Genomic DNA, 24,409 nt, shown 5'->3' with positions numbered 1-24,409 from the left:
CCCCCTCGCGACCCTGAAATCTTCTCCGGTCTGCCTGGAGAAGATGTCGAAGACTGGCTCGACAACTATGACCGTGTAAGCGTTTACAACAACTGGAACGAGGCGTCGAAGTTAGCCCGCGTACAGTTTTACGTATCCCAGGTAGCCAAGACATGGTTCCTAAATCACGAGAGCGACTTCCGTGATTGGTCTTCCTTCAAGGACCAGCTACGGCGGATTTTTGGCACACCGACGGTTCGTTCGGAAGTTGCGAGGAAGAAACTGGCTGAACGCGTCCAGCATTACGGGGAGTCTTATACCTCGTACATTGAGGACGTTCTTGCGCTTTGCCGCCGTATCGACGATGCCATGCCAGAAACTGATCGCGTACGACATCTTCTGAAGGGTATAGGACCTACCGCTTTCAATGCCCTCACCGCGAACAACCCTTCGACGGTATCGGACGTCATCTCTGTGTGCCAGCGGCTTGATGCCCTACAATCCATCCGCCTGCGACCCGACTTTTGCGAAAACCCCTTGGCAAACAGTATGGAGCTCCGATCCATCATTCGAGCCATAATCCGTGAGGAATTGCAAGCCTACGGCTCACCACCTTGCAACAACGCTCACGCACAACCCGTCTCCACTGATCTGCGAAGTATGATCAAAGAGGAAATGACAGCCTTTCAGAGCGCCCACCATCCCACCGCTCCACCTTGCCCCCAACCGGCTTCGTACGCACACATCGCTGCAATGCAACCTTCACCGCCTCCAGTCACACCACCTCTGCCTGTTCACGACCATCTAGCACCTCTTGTTGCCCGAGCACCGAATCCGCCATACCATTCCGCCTGGCGTGCCCCACGGCCTGTCTGCTATTACTGCGGCATTCGGGGACACATCTCCCGGATTTGTCGACGCCGCCAGCAGGACGAACGTCGTGGTTATGCTGCTTTCGAACGTGACGAGCCATCTCGATTTTACCACCGTTACGCCGACAATGTTTTCACTCGCCGATCGCCATCGCCGGCCGACTTTTCGAACACGACCATCAATACACGTACCTCCAGACGACGTTCCCCATCGCCACTCCGGCGCTCTGTTTCGCCGCTTCGGCCTGTCTCTCAACTCCCTGTCCAGCGATCGGAAAACTAAACAGTGCAGTTTTTGGAGGGAAAACTGCATCGCCGCGAAATACCTCAAGTCCTCCTGAACGACCGTCAAACATGTTATTGGTGATTGTGCAAGGTGTGCGGGTTTGGGCTTTGATAGACACGGGAGCAACGATTTCTGTTATGCGTGCGGACTTGTGTTCTCGTTTGCGGAAAGTGAAGACGCCCTACCTTGGATCATCCTTGATTGGGGCCAATGGAGCAATCATTCGACCATTGGCTCAATGTACAGCACGCGTCTTCATTGACGGTATCCGTCATCACATCACTTTCGCAGTTTTAATTTCCTGTGCTCATGAACTCATTTTAGGCTGGGACTTTCTCTCGTCAGCGTCTGCTTTAATTTCTTGCCGCCAACGTGTACTTCAGATGACCGAGACCGATCATTGCAGCGAGCGTATCGATGAGACACGACTGCGTTTTTCCACAGCTGCCGATTCCGTACTGCCTCCGGGTCAGGAGCAACTGATCCCGATCACGTCTACGCATATTGCCAATGGTGACGTGTTTATCACCCCTTACGGCCGCTGTCTAGCTCGTGGCATTGTGTTCCCATCCAGCCTGGTGCGATTCAAAGAAAGTGCTGCGGTAATCGTCGGCCTGAACACCACCACTGAGACTATTCTCCTACCTCAAGGTTCTGCGGTGACCTGTTATGTGGATACACAACCGGCATCTTTCGTACCTCTTGACGCCTTGCAAGCTCATCTTCCACAGGACAAGCCTATTTCTTCATCCACCTTTGCTTCCGGGATAAACCCCGACCTTCCTGCTCCTCAGCGTGAGGCGTTGCTGAAATTGCTAGCAAAACATCAGGCCTCCTTCGACGCCAATGCTTCGTCACTCGGACAGACCACAGTTGCGTCTCATTGTATCAACACTGATGGTCAGGATATTGTACGCCGTCGTCCCTATCGAGTCTCCTTGGCCGAACGCAAAATCATTGAGGAGAACGTGGCCGACATGCTCAAAAGAAACATCATACGACCCTCTGCCAGTTCTTGGTCATCACCCGTTGTGTTGGTACAAAAGAAGGATGGATCGGTACGATTTTGTGTTGATTACCGCGCGCTCAACAAGATCACCCGAAAGGATGTATATCCGATGCCTCGTATAGATGATGCACTTGACTCTTTGCAAGGCGCGCAGTACTTCTCCACCCTTGACCTTCGTTCCGGATATTGGCAAATTCCAATGGACGAAGCGGACAAAGAAAAGACCGCCTTTTCTACGCCGGACGGTCTTTACGAGTTTAACGTAATGCCCTTCGGCCTATGTAATGCCCCCGCCACATTTGAAAGGATGATCGACACTGTTCTTCGTGGCCTCAAGTGGAAAACTTGTCTATGCTATTTGGACGATATCGTCGTGTTTTCCTCCACTTTCGATGACCATCTGCAACGCCTCGACGAAGTGCTCACATGCCTCTCCAATGCTGGCCTTCAACTAAATACAAAGAAGTGCCACTTCGGTAGCACAACGATCAAAGTTCTCGGACATCTCGTTAACAAAGATGGCATCCAGCCCGATCCGGACAAAATTTCCGCAGTGCTCAACTTCCCGCGCCCACTTCGTGCAAAAGAACTGCGCAGCTTCCTTGGGCTCGCATCATACTTCCGACGCTTCATCCGGAACTTTGCCACCATTGCCTCGCCTCTCCACAAGCTCCTTGCTAGTACCGCTCCCTTTGATTGGAATCATCAGTGCGAAGCCGCATTCCAAGAACTCAAGCGCGCACTGACATCCCCACCGGTTCTTTGTTATTTCAATGACGAGGCACCTACGGTACTGCACACTGACGCTAGTGGGCAGGGAATTGGTGCCGTACTGCTACAGCGTGACCGTGAATTTCGCGAGAAAGTTGTCGCGTATGCAAGCCGCACTCTCACCTCTGCAGAGAAGAAGTACTCGATAACCGAACAAGAGTGCTTGGCTGTTGTCTGGTCCATCCAAAAATTTCGTCCGTACCTCCATGGTCGACATTTCACTGTTGTGACAGACCACCATGCGCTATGCTGGCTGTCGACAATCAAAAACTTGTCGGGACGCCTTGGCCGCTGGATTATCCGATTACAAGCATATGACTTTGACGTCATTTACAAGACCGGAAAGAAGCATCAAGATGCCGATGCTCTATCGCGATGTCCATTGCCGCCAACATCGGAGCACGTCACGTCACCTTGTCAAATTGGCCGCACTGAGGACACATCGTCGATTGCATCCATTTCTTCCCTGCCTTCAGCCAACCGCCCTTCAGTGCTTTCCACTCACCAGCGTGCTGATTCTTATTGCAGTGACATCATCAGTCGCCTAAGTGGTGCTTCGTCTTCTCCCAATGCCAGGCTACGAAAACAGCTCAAGCTATTCAAGTTTGAAGACGACGTACTCTATCGGTACATTTTTCACCCGGAAGGCCATCGATGGGTCCCTGTCGTACCGCGGGCTCTTCGCGGGGAAGTTCTTCGGGCTTCACACGACGACCCAACGTCAGGCCACTTTGGCTACCACAAAACCCACGAGCGCATCCGCAGCCGGTTCTTCTGGCCAGGTCTTTCCACGAGCGTAGCTAAATATATTGCCTCGTGCGCCCTTTGCCAACACCGCAAGCGGCCTACTACTGTCCCAGTCGGGACCCTACAACCACTTCCTTGCCCAGCACAGCCGTTCTCTGTCGTCGGAATTGACCTATTCGGGCCCCTCCCAACTACTCCAGACGGCAAGAGATGGATCGTCACCGCTGTTGATCACTTGACCCGGTACGCTGAGACGGCCTCGATCACTTCAGGAACTGCTTCCGAAGTAGCAACCTTCTTCTTGAAAGCTATCTACCTACGGCACGGAGCCCCTCACGTTCTTTTGAGCGACCGAGGCAAGGCGTTTCTCTCAAGCACGCTAAGTGCAGTTCTCCAAGCGTCAAACACAATACACAAGACAACGTCTAGCTACCACCCACAGACAAATGGTTTGACGGAGAGATTTCATCGCACGCTGTGCGACATGTTATCCATGTATATCCAACCTGACCATCGTAACTGGGATGCGGTTCTCCCATTTGTAACGTTTGCGTATAATACGTCAGTTCAACGGACCACAGGCTACTCTCCGTTTTTCTTAGTATACGGACGCCAGCCAACCTCATCACTCGACGTTTCTTTCTTCTCTGGACCCGTCAACTCTTCACCATTCATTTGCGACCAGTTTCTGTACCGGGTTGCCCAATGCCGTCGTCGCGCCCGTATAAACACCGAAGCTAGCCAAGAAGATCGCAAAAATCACTACGATGCCACTCACCGCGACGTTTTCTATCGCCCTGGCGACGCTGTACTCCTATGGACGCCTGCACGGACACCTGGCTTATGCGAAAAGCTTGAATCTCGCTATATTGGCCCCTACACAGTTATAGACCAGACCTCGCCGGTGAACTACCGTGTTACACCTGTTCATGCCTCCACTGACCAACGCTGCCGCGGCACAGAGGTTGTGCACGTTTCGCGTCTCAAACCCTTTCATCTGCGTTCCACAACGTAATTCGCGGCCAGGCTGGCCGCTTTCGTCAACGGGGGAAATTAGTGTAGGCATTAATTGGACTTCATCTTCCTCATCTGTACATAACCATCATCAGTCATCGGCTCGGACGTCTTCTTCGTCGGCGCCATCTTGCCTTTGGCGTAATAAAGCGTCGGCTTAACCGCTTTATTTCAGACGAAACATGTATCGCACTAAGAATGACACGGGCGAAAGCAAGTGAAGACAGGACAATGCGCATCGTCCTGTCTTCGCTTTCTTCGTCCGTGTCCTGCGTCGTGCGCTACAAGTTGCGCCATGGCGGAATACCGCGAGATGAATTTGTACTTCTCCTTTTCAAGCGCTATCTGCTTTCGTGGTTCGCATAAGTATGCATGGCAAGTGTGTAATGGGTTTTAAGGAAAGAAACTTCACATAGCGTGCTGACGCTTTTGTAGCAGAAGCGTGTACCGCAGTACGAAGTTGCCCCGCCACGGTGGTCTGGTGGTTATGGCGCTCGACTGCTGACCCGAAGGTCGCAGGATCGAATCCCGGCCGCGGCGGCAGCATTTTCGATGAAGGCGGAAATGTTGGAGGCCCATGTGCTTAGATTTAGGTGCAGGTTAAAGAACCCCAGGTGGTCGAAATTTCTGGAGCCCTCCACTAAAGCGTCCCTCATAATCGTGTCATGGCTTTGGGACGTTAAACCCCAGATATTATTGTTATTAGCAGTGTGAAGTTATAATGGCGCTCGGTACTTGTGCTTTGAACGCTACGACTAACGTTCGTTCGTTGGTGCTGCGAAAAATTATACTATGTATGGTCCTATCGTCATTATCATATCGTTTACGAGAGATATGATCAATGGTTTCTATATTGAGGATCACCGGACTGTATTCCCACCCATTTCCTTGTGTGTATGCGCAGTACACGACTCCTGCATCAATCCGTGTCCTTCTGGGGAGATCTGCGCACTGGACACGCCGATAGATGGCGACGGATGCCCGATGTCTCCCTGCACCTGCGGTAAGTCCTTAGCTTTGCTGAAACGTTCTTGCGTTAACCCGTAGTCGTAACACGCCGAACAATGCCTGGCGAATGCGTTGACGCTTGAACGAGTGTGCAAAACAACTTGGGACGTGTGTGTAGACAACTGTAAGAAGTTGGCTGTACTCACAGTTCGTTAGATATGAAGCTCTATCGCTGAGTACAGAAGCGCACGCGTCCGCTGTCATGTCGCGAAGATAGCAACGCTGCCATGCAGGAATACAAATGAACGTGAGTGCGGAAATCGCATTTTCGTGTTGAAGAATTACGAACATTCGAAGTGCTTCACTACGATGACTTCCGTGCATGCATACATTACTCGACGGTAGAAAGCGTTGTTAAATAATCTAGTGTGAATTTGGGTGAAAAGCATGGCTGTGCTGCAGTACAATTTAAGTTCACGCTACAAACCTCGTAGAGTTGGCGAGTCGAGAGAAGTGTTTCGCGCTCAAGTTCCTAATCTCTTGACACAGGCCAATGAACGCATTTCTTGGGGCAGCTTTCCCTTGCGCTAAGTTAGGTTTCCATAAGCGAAATAGGCTACACAGGACCTCCATGGTTCTGTATCTTTTTTTTATTAAAACGGACATTTGAACAAGGAAATTCGAGGAACAAGGCGTAATCAAGGAGCTTCCGCAAACGTTGCTAAGTTTAAGCAGCCACCGTTAACATTGTTTTGAATGGGAATACAGTGTTTGTTCATTCAACGTCAGGCTCCTTCGTACGTACGCGTCTTACAAATGCTGTGCCATCAGTTTCTCTTTTTGTTCACTGCACAGATGAATTACGTGGCTAGAGCTCAATGAGACTTCTTGCTCTGCTTGTATTCCAATCCAGTCACTAGAATTCCTTGTGGTCCAAGGGTATTTCTGGCGTATATATGGCGTTTTGCAGGTTTTTTCATGGCAGCCGTTTTATGTGGATAAGGCCAAACTTTTCTCGCCGTGTAGCGAAAAACTAACCCAAGTCGATACGATTCTTTGTAATGCGTACGCTGCTTACATATACATTTCTGATTATGACGTCAAATTAAAAAGCTTACCTGAGAGCAGTAAGCATTGTATATTGAGTGCATATAGGAAAATAATTCAGAGATTTTTTGTGGGCTACGTACATCCAATGGGCCGGAAACAAACAAACAAAGAAACAAAAGATTTAAGGCAGCATCGCAGTAGGGGTGCCAAGCCTGAAGGAAGTGCGGAGCTGGGCAACCTTCTTTGTTTCTGTTCGCTTTTCTCTTTCTTTCCTCCTCTCTTTCTTTTTTCTTTTCCAGTGTCTTCTCTCTTTTTTTTTCTCTTTCTATTTATCTTCCTATTTCCCCTTTCTTTCTCTCTCTCTCTTTCTGACCTCCCCTTTTTTTCTGTTTTTATACTGGTTTTGCCAGCGTTACGCCAAATGACGACACCATACGACAGCCCGGGCCCCTAAAGTGCTCCGCACTTAAAGGAATCGTGTTGTTTATCACAGAGCCTGGTGTAAAAGCGCTGGCTATGTAAGGCTTTTTTCAAGTAATTCCCTTAGCACGGTTTGTGAATACTACGTTAGACCGTATGGAGTCTATGTGTACGAGAAGAATTACCATCTCATTCTCCTTAAGCGATTGAGCCGGCACTCTTAGCTTAGAAACACATTCCCACCTGGAAAGTTAGTTCGGCGGAATTCCGCAAGGTGGAGACAGGACCCCGACAGGGGGAATTTCCATGCGTCCGTCTGTGGATAGAAAGCGCAAAGAAATCCATGCGGATTTCTAGGAAAGACCTTAATTCACGACAACTTCCAGCTTCATAGTTTGCGACCACCCTAGAAAGGCGTTGGTCTAGGGTTCGAATTCCAAGACCATGACGAATTTGCGCGAAATAAAAGCTTTCATTTTCAAGCCTTGCGCTAGGAATGGGTGGACGGCAAGCTTTCCTTAAATTCGCACCTAACCGGTAATTTCTAGAGCGTTGCGAAGTAAGCCCTTTATGTATCTACCATTACCATTTAACTTACGCTGTTAGCCGCCTGCATTACAAATGCATGTGTTTCTTTTCCGCTTGGAACGCAGTGAAAGAAGGCGGTCACGTGCCCCCAGTAGTCACTACGAAACCTCCCATAGGTAGGTACCTGTACCCGATGCTCGCTGTTGCGTCGCACTTTTTAGTCTCCTTCAAGGAATATAAGTTTTTTTTTTGTTTATTTATTTTTATACTTGAGGCAGCGCTTACCGTTGTTCCAGGCAAGGGCATAGCCAGAATTTTTGTTTTTTTTCAGAAGGGCGTTCGAGACATTATTTATGATGCATATTCGTGCGTGCGTTTGTATGCCTGCGTGTATATAATAATAATAATAATAATAATAATAATAATAATAATAATAATAATAATAATAATAATAATAATAATAATAATAATAATAATAATAATAATTTATTTCTATCGACGATAGAGGAGACTGCTGGTAAATGTTGCTTGAGACACAAGCTACTTGACAGAGGCCCGCAGCCACCTCTACAATGCAGGCAGCGATAGCACACATATTGAAAAAGAGAAAAAGAAAGAAAATAATACCTGAACACATAATAAGAATACAAAATATCCAACAAAGTAATACAATTCTCATCGAAAAACAGTCAATCAAGCAAAACAGAATGAAAAAAAAGCAAGATGTTACTCAAGATAAATGCACACACAAAATATACGAGACATATACACGTGCAAAATACAAAAATGTAGGGACATGAGCCCTAAAGTTCATGTTAAAACTGTGCAGTCGTGCCTGATGGCGGAACGCTAATTGTACGTTCACACTACAAAATACGGCTTTTAAAGCGGCGGGGAGTCAAATTCGGCGGCGGCGAGATCCGCAGGAAAAGCGCATTTCGCGGGGCCTGTCGGTTCGGCGCCGTTCTGTAACCGCGTGCCAGGCATCGTGGTTGCAGCGTATTAAAATGTGGGAACCAAACACGCACACACGCACCACGCACGAACACGCACATACACACGCAAACGCGTCTGTGTGATGTATATAGTGTGTTATACTCCACACATCACAGGCCTTAACCGACTTCATATAAAGTCGCTGCACGCCTCACTACGTTCTCATTATTAGTTCGAAAGATAGCGCTCCGATGTGACAACACAAGATTCTCTTATTGCTCCCGATGTATAGAATACGCTTTTCTGGGCAGTGAAGACCAGCGATGGTTTAAATAAAGCGCGTTTTTGTATTTTGCAGTAACCCGATCCACAACTGCTCCCGCTGAACCTGACGTCACCGGTGATTTCGTGCATACGACGGACCTGCCTAATACTGCTCCCGGTAAGTGGTGCGTTCTAGCGCAATGTCACTTTGCGTTTCTGTGCCATGAACTTCAATTGTTAAAATATGAAGAGAGATACGAAAAAATATTTAAAAAAAAGCATCGTCATCGGTTCCCGAGGATGGTTTGGTGGGCTAGCATGGTATTGCGTCTTAAAACGTTACAACGCACACAGACGAACACGAAGGAAGAAAACACGAGACACAGTGCTGATGGGGCTGTGTCTCGGTGTTTTGTCCCTGTCTGTTTGCGCTGTAAAGTTTCTAAGCTTTCATCGAGTGATGGGAACCCTTAACGCCTATCTTGCCGATCACGCTTCAACAATTACGGTGTATCTTGGTGCTGCTTGGCGAAGGACGTGCTTGGTTCGTAAAAGCGAAACTATCCATCCGTGTGCCTAGACTGGGTACACCGGGCTTCCCAGGTGAGGTATGCCTGAGCAGGGCAGTATGATGCCTTCAGAATTAGTCGTGTGATTGAGTAGCGGGTTGTAGTGGCTGATTACCCGACGCCCCGAGGACGGGCTGCAATTTCTCAATTGTGATTTGTAGACCACTCAGGAAACACCGAACGACCTAGCGCGCAGCACAGCGTGCATTCTGCGAACTTTCTTCCGTCGATTTGTGTTTCGTGAGTACTGCACGAAAGATAATGTGAATACTTCCCCGTTTTTTTTTGTCAGTCCCGCAGGCCTATTAACGTAGCAGGAAAGCTACAAAAGTTACAGCATTCATGGCGCTTCCTGCACTTACATAAATTGTAATGGTATTCAGATAAGATATATTAGCTATTTGGCTGATATACCTTATCTAAGCACCAATACATTTCTTTAAATTTTTAACGTTTTTCAATTATTACGAATTAAGCCTTCGCGAATAACTACCACGCTCTCAAGTACTTTGTGATAGGAAGCGTTCTGCGGCAAAATATTCGCGCACATTTAACGGTAGTCGGCGGTTGGTTAAAGGGGCATTGCAGTGTCTTAGTTGTACGGAAAAGCTTGTGCTAGAACTAGCCTTTGAGGCAACGCTATAATAATAATAATAATAATATAATAATAATAATAATAATAATAATAATAATAATAATAATAATAATAATAATAATAATAATAATAATAATAATAATAATCAAACGTTTAATAATAATAATAATAATAATATAATAATAATATCAAACGTTAATCAAACGTTTATTTAATGTGCCCAGGAACAACCATAAGGTCTTTGTACTGGCGCACAGAAAAAAAACAAAAACAAGAAAAAAACAAAGGAAACATTCATAATAAAATATCAGGGATAAAAAACGTTACAAAATTGCACATATACAACTATGCGCAGGCAGAAAAAAAATATCAACAGTGTACAAGGCTATGTAAGTACAGTGCAAAGCTCGGAGCAGAACAACGACTGGGAGCTGTGAAAGACATCGAGCTCCATAAAGTAAGCATTGTAAAGACGTTGTATCCTGCCAATGGTCGAATGTTCACAGAGGCAGGCGGTTACATGAAAAGGTCTATTCTCTCTGGTCAGCTTACGTGGAATTCGGAAATTAAGACAGTTGAGCAGTACAGGGCAGGATATGATACCATGCACAAGCTTGTAAAGAAATAACAGATCAGCGCGATTTCGTCGGCAGCAAAGTGATGGCAATGATAATAATAATCCAGCAGCGTTAGAACGAGATCCAGAGTCATTTCTAGCGAAACGATAGTTGTAAATGCTTAGGAATTTTTTCTGGACTCGCTCAATGGCGTTGCTGCTGGAATTAGGAATGCCATTCCAGATCACAGATGCATACTCTAGTTGAGGAAGACATAGCGCGGTGTACAATTTTCGGAAGGGCACAGGAGAACGGAATTCTCTAGACATTCTGCAAACACAGCCTAGGGTGCGAAGACCCCGCAAAGCAACACGCTTAGCGTGAGCAGAAAAGTGTAAGGTGCTATCAAAAAGAACACCTAGATCATTGATCTCACATACCTTACACAACGACACAGAATTGACAGAATATAAAAATGGCACACTAGATGTTTTTCGAGTGAAACTCATTACCTTGGTTTTTGAAATATTTAGGGAGAGGTCATTGCTCTTGCACCATTCAGAAAAAGAACACAAATCAGATTGCAGCAAGCGACAATCGATAACTGAATGAATTTCCTTAAATATGTTTATGTCATCGGCATACAAAAGGAAAGAAGAATTCCGAATGACAGAAGAAACATCATTAACATAAATTAAAAAGAGGAGTGGGCCTAGTACCGACCCTTGAGGAACCCCACTAGTAGCTTTATACAAAGAGGACGTTTGGCCATTAACGGCAACGTAACATAATCTATCAAGAAGATAGCTATGGAGGAGATTCACAATTGAAGAATCAACATCAAAGTGTGCAAGTTTATCCACAAGCAGCGAATGGCTGACAAGATCAAAAGCTTTGCTAAGGTCACAGTAAATAGCGTCAACCTGTCCTCTCTGCGAAATAGGCGTGGAGACTTGCATCATGAAACTGGCAAGATTAGTGACAGTTGAGCGGCCAGCGAGAAACCCATGCTGATTCACAATCAATGAATTTTTTACATCAAAAGACAATATTTTGTGAAGAGCAAGCTCAAGGATTTTGGATTCGGCACAAAGAAGGGAAATAGGGCGGTAGTTCGAGACGTCACTTTTACAGCCAGACTTAAACACTGGGAAAACACGAGCAGTTTTCCACATGCTAGGAAACGTTGAAGCATGCAGACACTTATTAAATATGGTAGTCAATACTGGGACAAGTATACTGCCATAGGCTTTTAGTATGGCAGAGGGGATGCCATCTGGGCCAGCTGAAAAGGATGGTTTCAAGCGCTTAATGCATTCTGAAATGGAATCTTCATCTAGCGACACAGCATCAGCTGCGCCAACTGCCTTAACCTGTCGACAGTTACTAGCTACAGAGGCTGGAGACTTATAGACAGATGAAAAATGCATGGCAAAACAGTCAGCAACGGCTTGAACTTCTACTCCATTTGGGTCCAGTATCCTGAAGGACTCGCCACTTTTGCTCGACCGTTTGCGCACATACTTCCAAAACTCAGCCGGCCTGTCAGACGCGCTTTTTTAAAAATGAAATATATAGACTGTGATCCCGTTTATAAAGGCGTTTACAAAGAGTACGAAAACGACAGAATTCTTCCTTCAAATGAGTTGATGCAGAACGTTTATACTTTCTGTGTGCACGATCTTTATGTTTCAGTGCACTTATAAGTTCTGATGAGAACCAGGAGGGATATTTACAATGATGAGGTGTATACTGGGGAATGAACTTGCGCATGCTGGTCAAGATAAGCTCCGTAAACTGATCGACTTGATCATCAACATTGGGTTTGTCAGTTACCAGTGACCAATCTGTGGGGGACAAGTCATGGTACAAGCCAACGTAGTCACCTCGCTTGAAGGCAAATCTGGGCGTTTTGTCGAATAATAATAATAATAATAATAATAATAATAATAATAATAATAATAATAATAATAATAATAATAATAATAATAATAATAATAATAATAATATAATAATAATAATAATAATATCTGGCGTTTAACGTCCCAAAACCACGATATGATTATGAGAGACGCCGTAGTGGAGGGCTCCGGAAATTTCGACCACCTGGGGTTCTTTAACGTGCACCTAAATCTAAGTACATGGCCGGGCTTCAAACATCTTGAGGCAACGCTAAAGCCGTCCTATGCTACAGAGCACCGTGCGAGCTCTTCGTTTGGAAATTCGAAATCGAGCTTAGAAAAACTCATAAGGGCGACGTTGCCAGCTAGATAGAAATCTTCGCGAACTGCAAGCACAGCAAGTGCTCGCTGAATGTAAACATAATTATGCTGTATCTGAACGAACCGCACCGCAGAACCAACAGCGACACCAAGATAATTGCCGGAACTGTTTTAGCGCCATCAGTATTACAAAGTACCAGCAGAATTTCGTAATTTATGGCGTTTGAGACTGGGCACCGCGAATATGTCGCAGTGCGCGCCAGAAAATCTCAAAGCCCATGTACAGGCGTGCACGTTGTCTCTAATTGAAGGAACATTCAAGTGAGAGATTAAATCATTTCAGACACATGCATAACTCTTTCAGTACTCTATTGTCATTAATTTCGCCACCGTAGCTTAATTATTAGAAGAAAAAATTAAGATCAGTGCTACGTTTTAATTTCGCGCCGAAAGTACACCACGTTAACGCCTGTGTGACGTCACTAATTTTGATGTCTTTTTGCATATTTAGGCCGCATTGCTTCAATGAACTTTTTTCAAACTTGCTATGCTAAGACTCTTTGTCCCGTAGATCACAATGGAAATAATATTTAGCCATAAACGATTACGTAGGCCTGAGCAAACGCCATGAGAATCGATGCCGTCACGGCGAGCTGGTGTGGGAACGACAAGGCACGGTCGCAATTTTCTTTTTTTATTTTCTTTTTGCGCGTTTTCTCGCCTACCAAGTGTGTTTGAGCGGTAAGAGTGGTGCTTTCTGTATGCTGAAATTGGAATTTACTACAACGAGGCACATAGTTTTTCTCTTTAGTGTCCCTTGAAGCCTCAAGCGCAAAGCTAATACTAATACCTTGTTGTCGAAGCATCATGGCAGAAATCCAAAGCGGCATAACCATGAGTTCAGAACGTGTTGGGGAAACAACTCAGAATGATGATTTGATAGGTCTGAAATCGACGGTAACCTCCTTGTAGACTTGCGCCATGCTGCCTTACTCAATGCTTCACTGACGTTTGTACTGGGGTGGTCAAAAGTTCCTAGGCCGCGCTGCAATAGGATTGCATGAGAAAGCGGCCCGGGAACTTTTGCCCCCCCCCCTCTCCCTCTATATAGTTTAGCGCTGAAGTGCATGTGGGTAACGTTCACAGTTCTGCGCTAACGCGAAGTCCTCGATTTATCTGCTTTGCACTAATACTAAGAAGGTCTATACTAAATTATAATAAAAAGAAACACCATGGAACTGGTCAGTTTAATTATGTCACAATGCGTCGCAATTTCCAAAAGCATGCGTCACCGCGAGAAAGTTAGGCAAGATTTATTGAAATGGTTCTCATGCTATTCTACGTCACCTCATTTTCAGGAGGACGCGCTCTTGAATTCGACGCCGGCCAAGGTAAGCACCCTGTTTTGCCTTTAGTATAGAGCAGGTACTCTCTGTACATAAGCTATTGCCGCATTGTTACGCGCCAACCGCCAGTGGGCGGCTGAAATGAATAATATGCCGTCAAGACTTGCTCGTTATGAGTTCGCTCAAACAAACAACATTTCGTTATCACCTAGCAGGAGCTGTCTGTCATCAATATATATATCAAAACGTTTATTGAGGGAAAAAAGAAAAGAAAAAAGTGTTTAGGGAGCGGGTGGGTGGGGCCCCTATTCCAGGGCTCCACTGGCTTGAGCGGCCCGCCGCGCCTGGTCGAGGAGTGCTAGTTGCACCACCCGATCCCCGCTGGCGAGCAAAGTCTCCCACTGCTCCCTTCCGGAAATTTTGCCGGCTATTTGCGGCGAGTTAATTTCGGGTGGCCTGTTCTGGCAATCCCACGTTATGTGGGCGAGAGTGGGCCTGCCTCCGCACCACGGACAGCTTTCGCTGTACATTGTGGGGTGAATGGCATGTTTCAAAGAAAGGTTCGGATATGTATGTGTTTGTATACGGCGCCAGTCGTAAGAGTCCCGCCCGGATAGATCAGGGTGGGGTGGACTGTACTGTCGTCGCTCAAGCCGTTGGTGCTCAAGGTTGTCTCGCGGTAAGAAAGGGCTCTCGTCGGAGTGGTCGGCCGCTCGGTTGATAAAAGCACGAGCTGCGCCGTCCGCTCTCTCATTGCCATCGAGTCCTGCGTGACCCGGGCACCAGATGATCGCATGGTCCTGCGTTAGGTCGGGTCCTAATAGGCGAATGGTGCTGTGTGGTAGTCTCCCGGTGAGAAAGAGTCTACATGCGACCTTGGAATCGGTAAGAATAAGTGATGATTGTCCCAGGATATCCTTAGTTTTAATAGCTAGCGCGATTGCTGAAGCTTCTGCGGTATTCGCGGACGCAGCTCGAATAGTGGCGCATGTCAGAAGCCCTTGACTTGCGGCCGCTCCTACGACTGCAAGGGCGTACTTGTTGGTACCGCATCGGGCGACATCTGTGTACACCGTGTCAGGACTTGTCCCGAATTGCCGCTGTAACTTGCGAGCTCGAGCGCTTCTACGACCTTTGTGGTATTGTGGGCTCATGTTTTTGGGAATAGGGGCTACTAAGATCCTTTCACGTACCTGTTTAGCCATGGACTCCAGTTCTTCTCCCGCATACATATAGTCTTCCTTTCCAGGACCCCAATAAGACAGATCTAAAGGCCCTAGATGCGTTGATCCGAACATCGTACAAAGCGGCTCTCGGCCTACCTATCGGAACATCCACTGAACGCCTAGAAGCCCTCGGTATCCACAATAATTATGAGGAGCTACGCGCGGCAGTGCTCATTTCTCAACGCGAAAGGCTTAGCTTAACCGCTCCTGGAAGAAAATTGCTATGCCGTGTAGGTTACCCATCTTGTCATCAATAAGTTATATGATAGATGCATTATGATGCTTATTACGCGCTTGTTTGCCGATACTGCAATAACTTACGTGTTACGGCTCTCGTGGCACAACTTATTAAAGGCTTATTAATGCGACCAAAAGGCTGCTTATACCATAGGCTGCCATAATCACGCCGGGCCACGTGAATTGAATCGCCCTCTATCTCGAGATGCCAACTGCCTGCCCTTCCACTTTGAAGCGTTCCCTTAAAAACGCCTGCAGTCTTTGCAGTGCGCACGCGAGTGTTAACTTGGAATGATTTATACTGTTCGAATCAGGAGCTTCGTTTGCGCAATAATTAGGAACTGTATGGGTAGCTGCGTTGGTTACAGTTGCGTGTTTTTCGGCCTTAAATGGGCCATGCAACATTTCTCGAAAAGAATCATCGAAGAACTTCACTATCGGAGTTTATTGCATCAGGAATCGTTGCCACAAAAAAAATTTTAACCCGCAAAGTATGAGCGGAGTGACAAGGACTTGTAGGATGCTTTGAGCTCTTTCTCTCTCCTTTCGTCCTAGCGATTGCGCTGAAAGCTACACAGAGGGGTTTGACAAGGGGCCAAGAAGTCCGTATGTAGGCGCGCGTCATGACGTTGAGCACCTTTTTTTTTTTTTTTTGAACGCGCGGCTCATTTCAGCGCGACCACCAGCGCAATGGTGTAATTCCATGGTGTTTAATTCTAGCACTACAGAACTCGGCGCGGGTACGTGGCGGCACCTCGCGGTGGCAATGGTAACTCTGCAGCTCACGATGCCCATATCAACCAATGGCCTTGTTTGCGAGCTTATGAAGCAGTCCGGCTTGGGTCTATGGCGTCATTTGTCGAGAGAAGAGCGAGCGGTTTCTAACCGACTTTGAAACTTGATTATAATTAAGCTCTCTGCCGCGTGCTGCGCTATAATGCTTGGCTCAGATGTTCACAGGAGCTTCGTCTACCCATCTGAAGCATTTTCTGAATATGTTCAAGAAGTGTTGCAGGGAACGTTTATTGACCAATCAGTAGTAATTCGATTCACTGGGAGGGCACACATTAGGCATCGGTGGTGGAGCGGTATACTGCACCGCTGGAAGGTATGATGTGCAAACAAGTTTGTTGTGCATGGTTTGCATGAAACGAGCAGATGCCTTACCCAACGGACAAAAGTCGTCGTAAAGATCAAACGAGGATAATTTTTTTTTCCTTGTTCTTCGTCCTCTTTAGAGCTATTAGGTTATGTCTGAAGTCACGTTCTCCTAGAAAGTAGCTCAACTCTCATCTCTAATAGTACTGTTTGGTTTCTCGCATATCCTACGTGTTATACTCGAACCTTGTAGGGTATATTCTGTTAGATGTTGAGTTGCAAACGCGTGAATTTGTTTACTGACGTCCAATTGGTAGGCAAACTCGCTCATGAGTCGACTAACACAGACTCCCTCAGACTCGTATCGGGCCACGAGTCTGAGGCTGAGTGAGTCCTGGTGAGTAATATTTTGGTGACTTTGAGCCCGAGTGAGTTCAGTTGAGGAAAATTTTGGCGAGTCCGGTTGAGGAAAATATTGATGAGTCTGAGTCCTGAGTGAGCCCTAAGTGCAAAATATATTTTTTGAGTGAGTCTGAGGGAGCTCCACCTTTTATTGCCTCCCGCCTTGGCTGGCTAAGCACCGGTGTGCACCATATAGGATGCCACGTGCTCCTCCCAGTGAAAATATGGCGATAGAAAAAGTCTTACCGGATGCAGCTGGCTAAAGCGAACATTGATAGAGGCGCTCACGTACGCGCGCGGCCAATTTAGTGGTCTGCATATTATACGCCAGAAGCATGTATTATATTTCAATCGTCAAACTGCCGGTGCGCCATTTCACCTCCACTGGTTCTCCATGGCAGCTGAAGAAATGGTCTTCTTTACAGGCAACTAACTTACGCGAATATGACTCAAAAACCATGACAATGTAATTAGACGTGGTTTGCTAAAGACATCGACAACAAATTGTGCGTTTCTCGAAGTTCTCTGTAAGGTGATGATCTCTTTAAGAGAACAGCTTCTACAAGCCAGCCCTGCACGTTTACTTTCTGTCATTTACGCAAGCGGCTAATTCCTCTACGCAGGTGGAGCAAATGGAACAGACGGCAAAGGCAAGTAATTTCTGCCGCAACCTTACACAACAGATAGGTGTAAAACGCATTCCGGTAGCTGCATTGTCGACAGGTCGGCCCTGATTAAGGCAGTGGGTGTGGAGGTTGCAGCGCTGGGACCCCCGACTTTGAGAGGAAAAGTTCGATCGTATGAAAAAGCACTCGCACTCGCTGCCCACGTTGGCTTAGAGAGTTATCGACCGGGGCCCAGACACATATTCCGAACGTGTGCGTTGTGCCGAAGTCAGTTATTAACCGTCAAATGATGTTATCGAAAGCACGTTAAGAAGTTAGTCGCCGGAGTCCATGGACATAACATGTGACGTTCGAAAAAATCACCAGTTTAAGCTAGTCAGCAGAATCGTGATTATCATTATCATTGTCACTATCAGGGCACCGTAGGCCCCGAAATTTTTAAATGTAGCATTGCAACAGGTACATATATTTAAGTTCACCACAACATTTATCGGTTCAGCTATGCAACAGTTTTCTTCGGTCAACTAAGGCAACTCTTCCCGTCCCGTTTCGTACAACTGATTGCTTCGTGCTAAAGACACCTTCGCCGGGCGTGGATACGAGGAGCGAGATAAACAGACGAGCGAGACAGACGATGGATGCTAAAGCAACCATCGTCTGTCTCGCCCGTGTGTTTATTTCGGGCAGTTATTTTCTGAGTGCTAAGCGTAGTGGGTGCGTGTCATGCATTGTACGTCTTCAATGCGCAATATTAGTGAGTAACAGCTTGGCGGGTTTGCGAGCCAGCGGTGCGAGCGGGCGTGCGGAGAGGGAAGTGGAGCGCAGCACGAAAGCAAGAGTGACAGCTGAGCGACGCCCCGCTTGTTTCAGCGGAGCGCATTGCTGCGCCACTTGTTGAACATGGTTGAAGTTACTGTCGATCGAGCAGAGGCTTTGCTTCGTCACCTGCCGAATTAAATTGACTGCTAAAAGAATATTGGGAAAGGCATTTTTATTAGGTTTTATTAGGTTTATTCGAGGTGCCGCCGACGACATGCCGCCGCCGCCGCTTGTGTTGGGACCTGCCATCTTGGAAAACGCTCACACGCTCGTCCTCTGCGCACGCTTCGCTTAGGAGACGAAATGAGCAGGCGAGCGGCTCACTGCGTAAAGACGCTGGCTCTGGCAGCGTACCGCGCATGCGCAGTTCGCCTCTCCGCTCGTCCGCTGAGGGCGCGGGCTCGCGCAGAAAATGTTGCATAAAAGTGGTGTGACATATGATCCCATGCAAACGCCCTGACGCTGAATGAACCGCCGGTTGTCAAGATAAACGTTGCATTGATATAAAATTCTTAGAGACATAAAATTATCGAGGTTCAACCCAGTGGCGTTCTGAAAGGAAATTGTCGCATTCACCTCTATACACTGGCGTACGGCCATAAACAGATCCTTATGCGATACTGGATAGAATAGGTCCTCTACGTCTATCGAGAAAGCGCAACCAATCTGTCACTCTTCCCCTAAAACATGTTCACAATAGCCAGGGAACGTTTTGTGGTAAAAGGGTGTCAAATATCTCATTTCTTTAAGTGCTTCAGTGCACCTTATTTATTGCGCTTGTACGTTGTCCCTACGTAGACTTTTCTGCACTAGAGGCTAAGAAATATCCCGATGCGCCTTTAATTTCCAGATGGAGCCCCCGTCCTAAAGCGAAGTCCGCCATTGCCAGAGAATGGAAATGGTGAGTACACGCGGCTATTTTATTCTTCGCGCAGAATATGAAGGCATCAAATCGTCAATCGCATGAGGTATCTGAGAAATAATTGGAAGTTCATTGGTCAGTTTTACTTAAGTGCATGACAACTGGCGCTATTTCAAGACCGATAGACGACTGCGCTCTCAGATATGCCACCTGTGAAAAAAAATTGTTTTACCATCGAAAGCCTAGCGTTAACTATTACTTAAAATTTGCGTAGAAACGCCTGGTATGTGTGGTCGTGGCATCGATTGCACCCACTGCAGTGAAACCATTAAAGCATGCCTTTTTCGTTTTTTGTCTTTCACGAGCAGCGCACATTCCGGAATATACGATCACTCCAATGCTATTCACCGCGAGTTTACGCAAGGTTTTCAGAGGCCTGGATTGAGGACAGTCAGGGATAAGAGTTAATAGAGAGTACTTGAATGACCTGCGATTCGTTGACGATATTTGTTCGCTAAGAAGGTCGGGGACGAAATAGAGTGATGATTTCTGAATTGGACGGGGATACCAGAACGGCAGGTCTGAAACTTAATGTGTAGAAAGCGAAAGCATCGTTCAAGAATCTCAGAAGAGAACAATGCGCTAGGATTGGTAGTGAGGCACTGGAAATAGTAAAGCAATGCGTCTCCTTAGAAGAGGCAGTGATGGCAGATCCGTGAAATGAGACTGAAGTAACCAGAAGAATAGGAATGGGCTGGAGTGCATTTGGTAGGCATTCTCAGATCACGAATGGTAGACTACCAATATTCCTCATGAGTAAAGTATCAAGAACAACTGCATCTTGCCGTTGCTTATCTAAAGGGCAGAAGCCCGGAGGCTTAGAAAGAGAGTATAACTTAACTTGAGGACGACGCAGCGAACAAATGAAAGAAGTATGATAAGTGAAACCTTAAGGGGTCCTGCAACATGTTCTCAAGTAATCGTCCAATGGCTTCATTAAAAGATCTTTGTGCCTCACTAATCGAACGGCGCAAAAATTTTTTAGTTACGGAGATTTGTCGCACGATGTAATTACGTTCTCTCTTCTCTCGTCCCGACGAGGGCACTGGAATCTAAGCGAGGAGGGATGTCATGGGAACAAGGATAAACGTCACGCGCGCGTCATGACCTTAAGCACTTTGTTGTTTTTTTCTTTGAACGCGCGGCTTACTTTCAGCGTGATCGCAAGCGCGCGCGTGGGCACGTGGCGGCCTCCCGCGGCGACCTAGGTAACTATGCAGCTACGATGCTCACGTCAGCCAATGGCCGTGAATTTGGGTATATTGCGTGGTCATTTGGGTATATGGCATCATTTGTAGAAAGAAGAGGGAACTATATGGAACTGACTTTGCGAATTAATTGTAAATTTCAGGCTGCGTGCTGCGCTTTAGTGATTGGCTAACGTGTTCTCTGGCGCCTCAACTACCGATCGACAGCGTTTTCTGATCATGCTGAAAAAGTGTTGCTGGACCTCTTCAAGGGACAAAGCAGAGTGAGTCAGAGAACAAACGGATTTTAACTTTTAAGCACATCTTAGTCGAAATGAAGGGGCATGGATAGGTCATGTAGCGCGAAGGCAAGATAACCACTAGTCATTAAAAGTAAAATAATGAATTCCAACAGAAGGCAAGCGCACGACTGTGTACTTTATTTTTGATGAATGGTTGAAGATTTTACTTGACGCACGGAAAGTTCCCGACGTAACGAATAGGTTTGCGTGTAGTCTAACTTGTATTTTTCCTAGAAATGAAACAGTAAAATGAAACGGTGCTCAAATATCCTCAGTGCCACATGTCGTATGTCCTGTCTATCAATGACTCCAGTAAACCAATACTTTTTTCTGCTTCCTGAAAAGTAGGTGGATTATTCCTGATGGTAAGGTAATCAAAAACAGCGCTGATCCATGAGACAGCAATATTCAAAGCTGATGGATGCCTGTTACAATGTATCCCGCCGTTTGCATGGGACATGTGGTGAGGTGCTTCTTGCATATCTTGTTGATTTTCCGGGAATACACGTAATCACTATGTAGCAAAAGAAGTCAAACAATGCCGTTTCTTTACAGGCTCTGAGGCGAGAGATGCGCTAGAGCCAGGAGACAATGCAACTGTACCGCATTCACCTGATTTCCCTGATGGCCCACCAGATACTCTTAGCAAAGGAAATCACTCCGAGACTGACGCTGTACAACAAAGCTCTACGGCTCAAGGAGAGCTTTCAACTCCGAGTGCAAGTGGCGACTCTGCGACCGGTAGCGCGAATGACACGGACAGAGAGGCGCCATCCCAAGACGAGAAGTCAGCAGGCTCTGAAGAAACAAGCGTCAAATCGGAAGAGGTCTATAGCACAGAGCTGCACGGTGGCGAAAGTTCATCCGATGTCGCTGCGGACAAGTTGGCTAGCACCGAGGGAGTTATGGTGAGTGAAGGCGACGAATCGACGGAGTCTAAAGAAGCTGCGACTGCTGCCGACGGCAATACTGCATCGGCACAGGCGACGTCAAGCGCGGCTTCCGATACGTCTGTGATAGGCGAATCTCCGCCACCGAACGGAAGCGAAGGAACCACTAAGGACACTGGCGAGAAGGCAGTGAGCTCCGAAAAGGCCGCCGCTGGCGAAGACGCATCGGGTGCAGAAGCAGCAGCGGCCACGGACCTCAGCGGTGCTGGGGAGCCGGCTGGCGCAGCTGAGCCATCGACGGTGGCGCCTGCAGGTTCCTCTGGGGGCGAGCAAAGCGGACCCAGGGTGCGCCGTAGCATCCACGCGGCTGATTTCCCGGTGTTGGAGCCACCAGTGATACCAGTGATTTCTCTGAGCAAGGCGCTGGCTGAGGGGGCGTCCACGGCCTTGAACGCTACCCGAATACTCGCACAAGCTCATCGCGGAGGTAGGTGCGCTTTGGCGTGTAGCCACTTGATGGCAGCATTCTTGTGACCGGGTAAGAGGAAGGAAGGTAGTGCCAGTTCTTGTTCGAAGCATAATGCATGAATCGAACCTGCCATTTTGTTTGCGCTTCGCAAGGAAGCCCCTTTGTGGACAGTGCCAACAACACCGTCTGAAAATTGAACTTCGTAGTAAAGAAGTTTTCCCAGCTGATAAAGTTCGAAGAGGCTCGTGCTTGCAACTATTGGGAGTAAATATTTAGGCAATAGCAATTTGAGTTTCAGGTGCATCAAATAGGCATTTAAACCTCTCTTCTTGGACTGATGAATCTTCAAACAGGACACTAAAAAGTTTTGAGACGTCAAGGTCTAATTGATTCATTGAATCGCTGAGGCAGATTTTCGAAGAAGCTAATGTATCGTTCATTTGTGAGCCCTGAAAAGCGGCAAATGCGTATTGTTCATGTTCCATTCAACGGGACTTTACTGAGCACACGGAACGACCCATTTCTATCACTCTGCATACGGCGCTCAATGCGTCTAACCATTCGTTTTAAGGGGCGAAGCTCCTCTTAGACTAACCTTGTCCGGCGTCAGGCGTAACCGGCAGTATCTCCCGAGCAGTATAATACATGGCGCTGTCTCATAGAAGTACATACAAACTGAAGTTGAGTGACGATATTCTAGATGGCGCTGTACACAATCTGTGTCGTCATCACCATTTCTCGTCTCATTTCCTAGATGGCGTCCAATAGAAGTGTGTGCAATAGTGCGCTTGTGTGAATCGCCACTAGATGGCATATATATATATATATATATATATATATATATATATATATATATATATATATATATATATATATATATATATATATATATATATATATATATATATATATATATATATATATATATAGTGTTTGTCACGTCTTTGATTACTGCTGGGCGAAACCACTGAAGATTTCACGGTGTAACCATGCTTGCTTCAGGAGCTTCGCCCAAGCTCTTCATCATTCACCCGTGGATATGCTGTGATTTTTTTTTTACACCATGAAGTCTACTGCGTGCGCTTCTGAAGTATACCTTTGATATGCGGCACTGTACGCTATTCCGTAGTTTACTTAACAGCTAAGTTTACTCGATTGCAAACGTGCCTCCCATACCTGGCCCCTAGAAATTCCTGAGTGCTAGAATACCTCGCACAAAATTATATGCCACATCACTTGTCTGCTCACCTGTCTGACCACTCAAGCCTCAACAATCCGGCGTCGCCATGCGGTTGAGCCGCCGCACGTCCATAACTGTTGCCCCGTCACTTAGCGTAGTTTTTAAAGTTACGGTCACCCTCACTAGGGAGGGTGAGTGTCGCTCAAATATTTTTAACTTGCGTTGGCGGTGCAAGCGACATTTATGTGCATAGTGTTCGCTACACTTAACGCTATGTATCTACGCTATGTACATACCTGCGAACAGAACGCACCAGCTGAAAAAGACCCTTTTTATTTTCCAGGTGTACCTTACCCGGACGACACTAATGGAAAATACGCTCCAATCTTGATACCATCAGTTGGTGCATCGTCTTCCATTGGGCTTCAACCCCACGCTGGGAAAGAAGGCACCTTTCAAAGAAACATCACGCGTCGTCACGGTGTCTAGATAAATAAACGTTACGGGTCGTTGCATTTTTGTTCCATAAACAGTTGTCTCTGGAACTCCCACAACTAACGTCCACCGCATGGCCGCAAATCATGGCACTAACGGACCACAAGAGTAGGAGGCGCCGTTTTGTGGGGGAACTATTTCTGCATGGCCTATAAAAGGATACTACTTGCTCGACGTGTCTCTCATAGACGTAGAAGTGTTTGGTGGTGCGCCTGTTAGTACAAGTACAGTGCCAGACTCTTCACGACCTTGCACGAGCACACACGCTTGTCCCAGCGTGTGTGTTCATGCAGTTTCTTCCTCTTGTCCCTGGCGCTGCCATCTGGGACTTTGACGCGAACGATTGTACGTGGTGACGTGAAATTAGCAAGGTCATGAAGCGTCTATTGCATCGATACACCCGGAGTCATGCACATGGGTCCTCTGTAGTACCTCTAGTTTAG

The 24,409-nt window shown here is 46.8% G+C and overlaps 1 protein-coding gene across 1 annotated transcript in view; it reads left to right on the top strand.

Annotated features, from left to right (window-relative positions):
* The window catches only part of LOC119391672 (trinucleotide repeat-containing gene 18 protein), a 45,729-nt gene extending 21,754 nt beyond the window's left edge, over positions 1–23,975 (top strand). The window contains exons 10-15 of the mRNA XM_037659337.1: positions 5,583–5,681; positions 7,750–7,800; positions 8,919–9,002; positions 19,372–19,422; positions 21,488–22,309; positions 23,815–23,975. Of these exons, the coding sequence (XP_037515265.1) occupies positions 5,583–5,681; positions 7,750–7,800; positions 8,919–9,002; positions 19,372–19,422; positions 21,488–22,309; positions 23,815–23,960 (1,253 nt within the window). The 3' untranslated portion in view covers positions 23,961–23,975. The remainder of the gene's footprint in view (positions 1–5,582; positions 5,682–7,749; positions 7,801–8,918; positions 9,003–19,371; positions 19,423–21,487; positions 22,310–23,814) is intronic.
* Positions 23,976–24,409: the final 434 nt, after the last annotated feature.

Source organism: Rhipicephalus sanguineus, chromosome 4, assembly GCF_013339695.2.
Source record: "Rhipicephalus sanguineus isolate Rsan-2018 chromosome 4, BIME_Rsan_1.4, whole genome shotgun sequence".
NCBI classification, from domain to species: Eukaryota; Metazoa; Arthropoda; class Arachnida; order Ixodida; family Ixodidae; genus Rhipicephalus; species Rhipicephalus sanguineus.
Note: the sequence above shows the minus strand (reverse complement) of the source record. Positions and strands in the feature narration are given on the sequence as shown.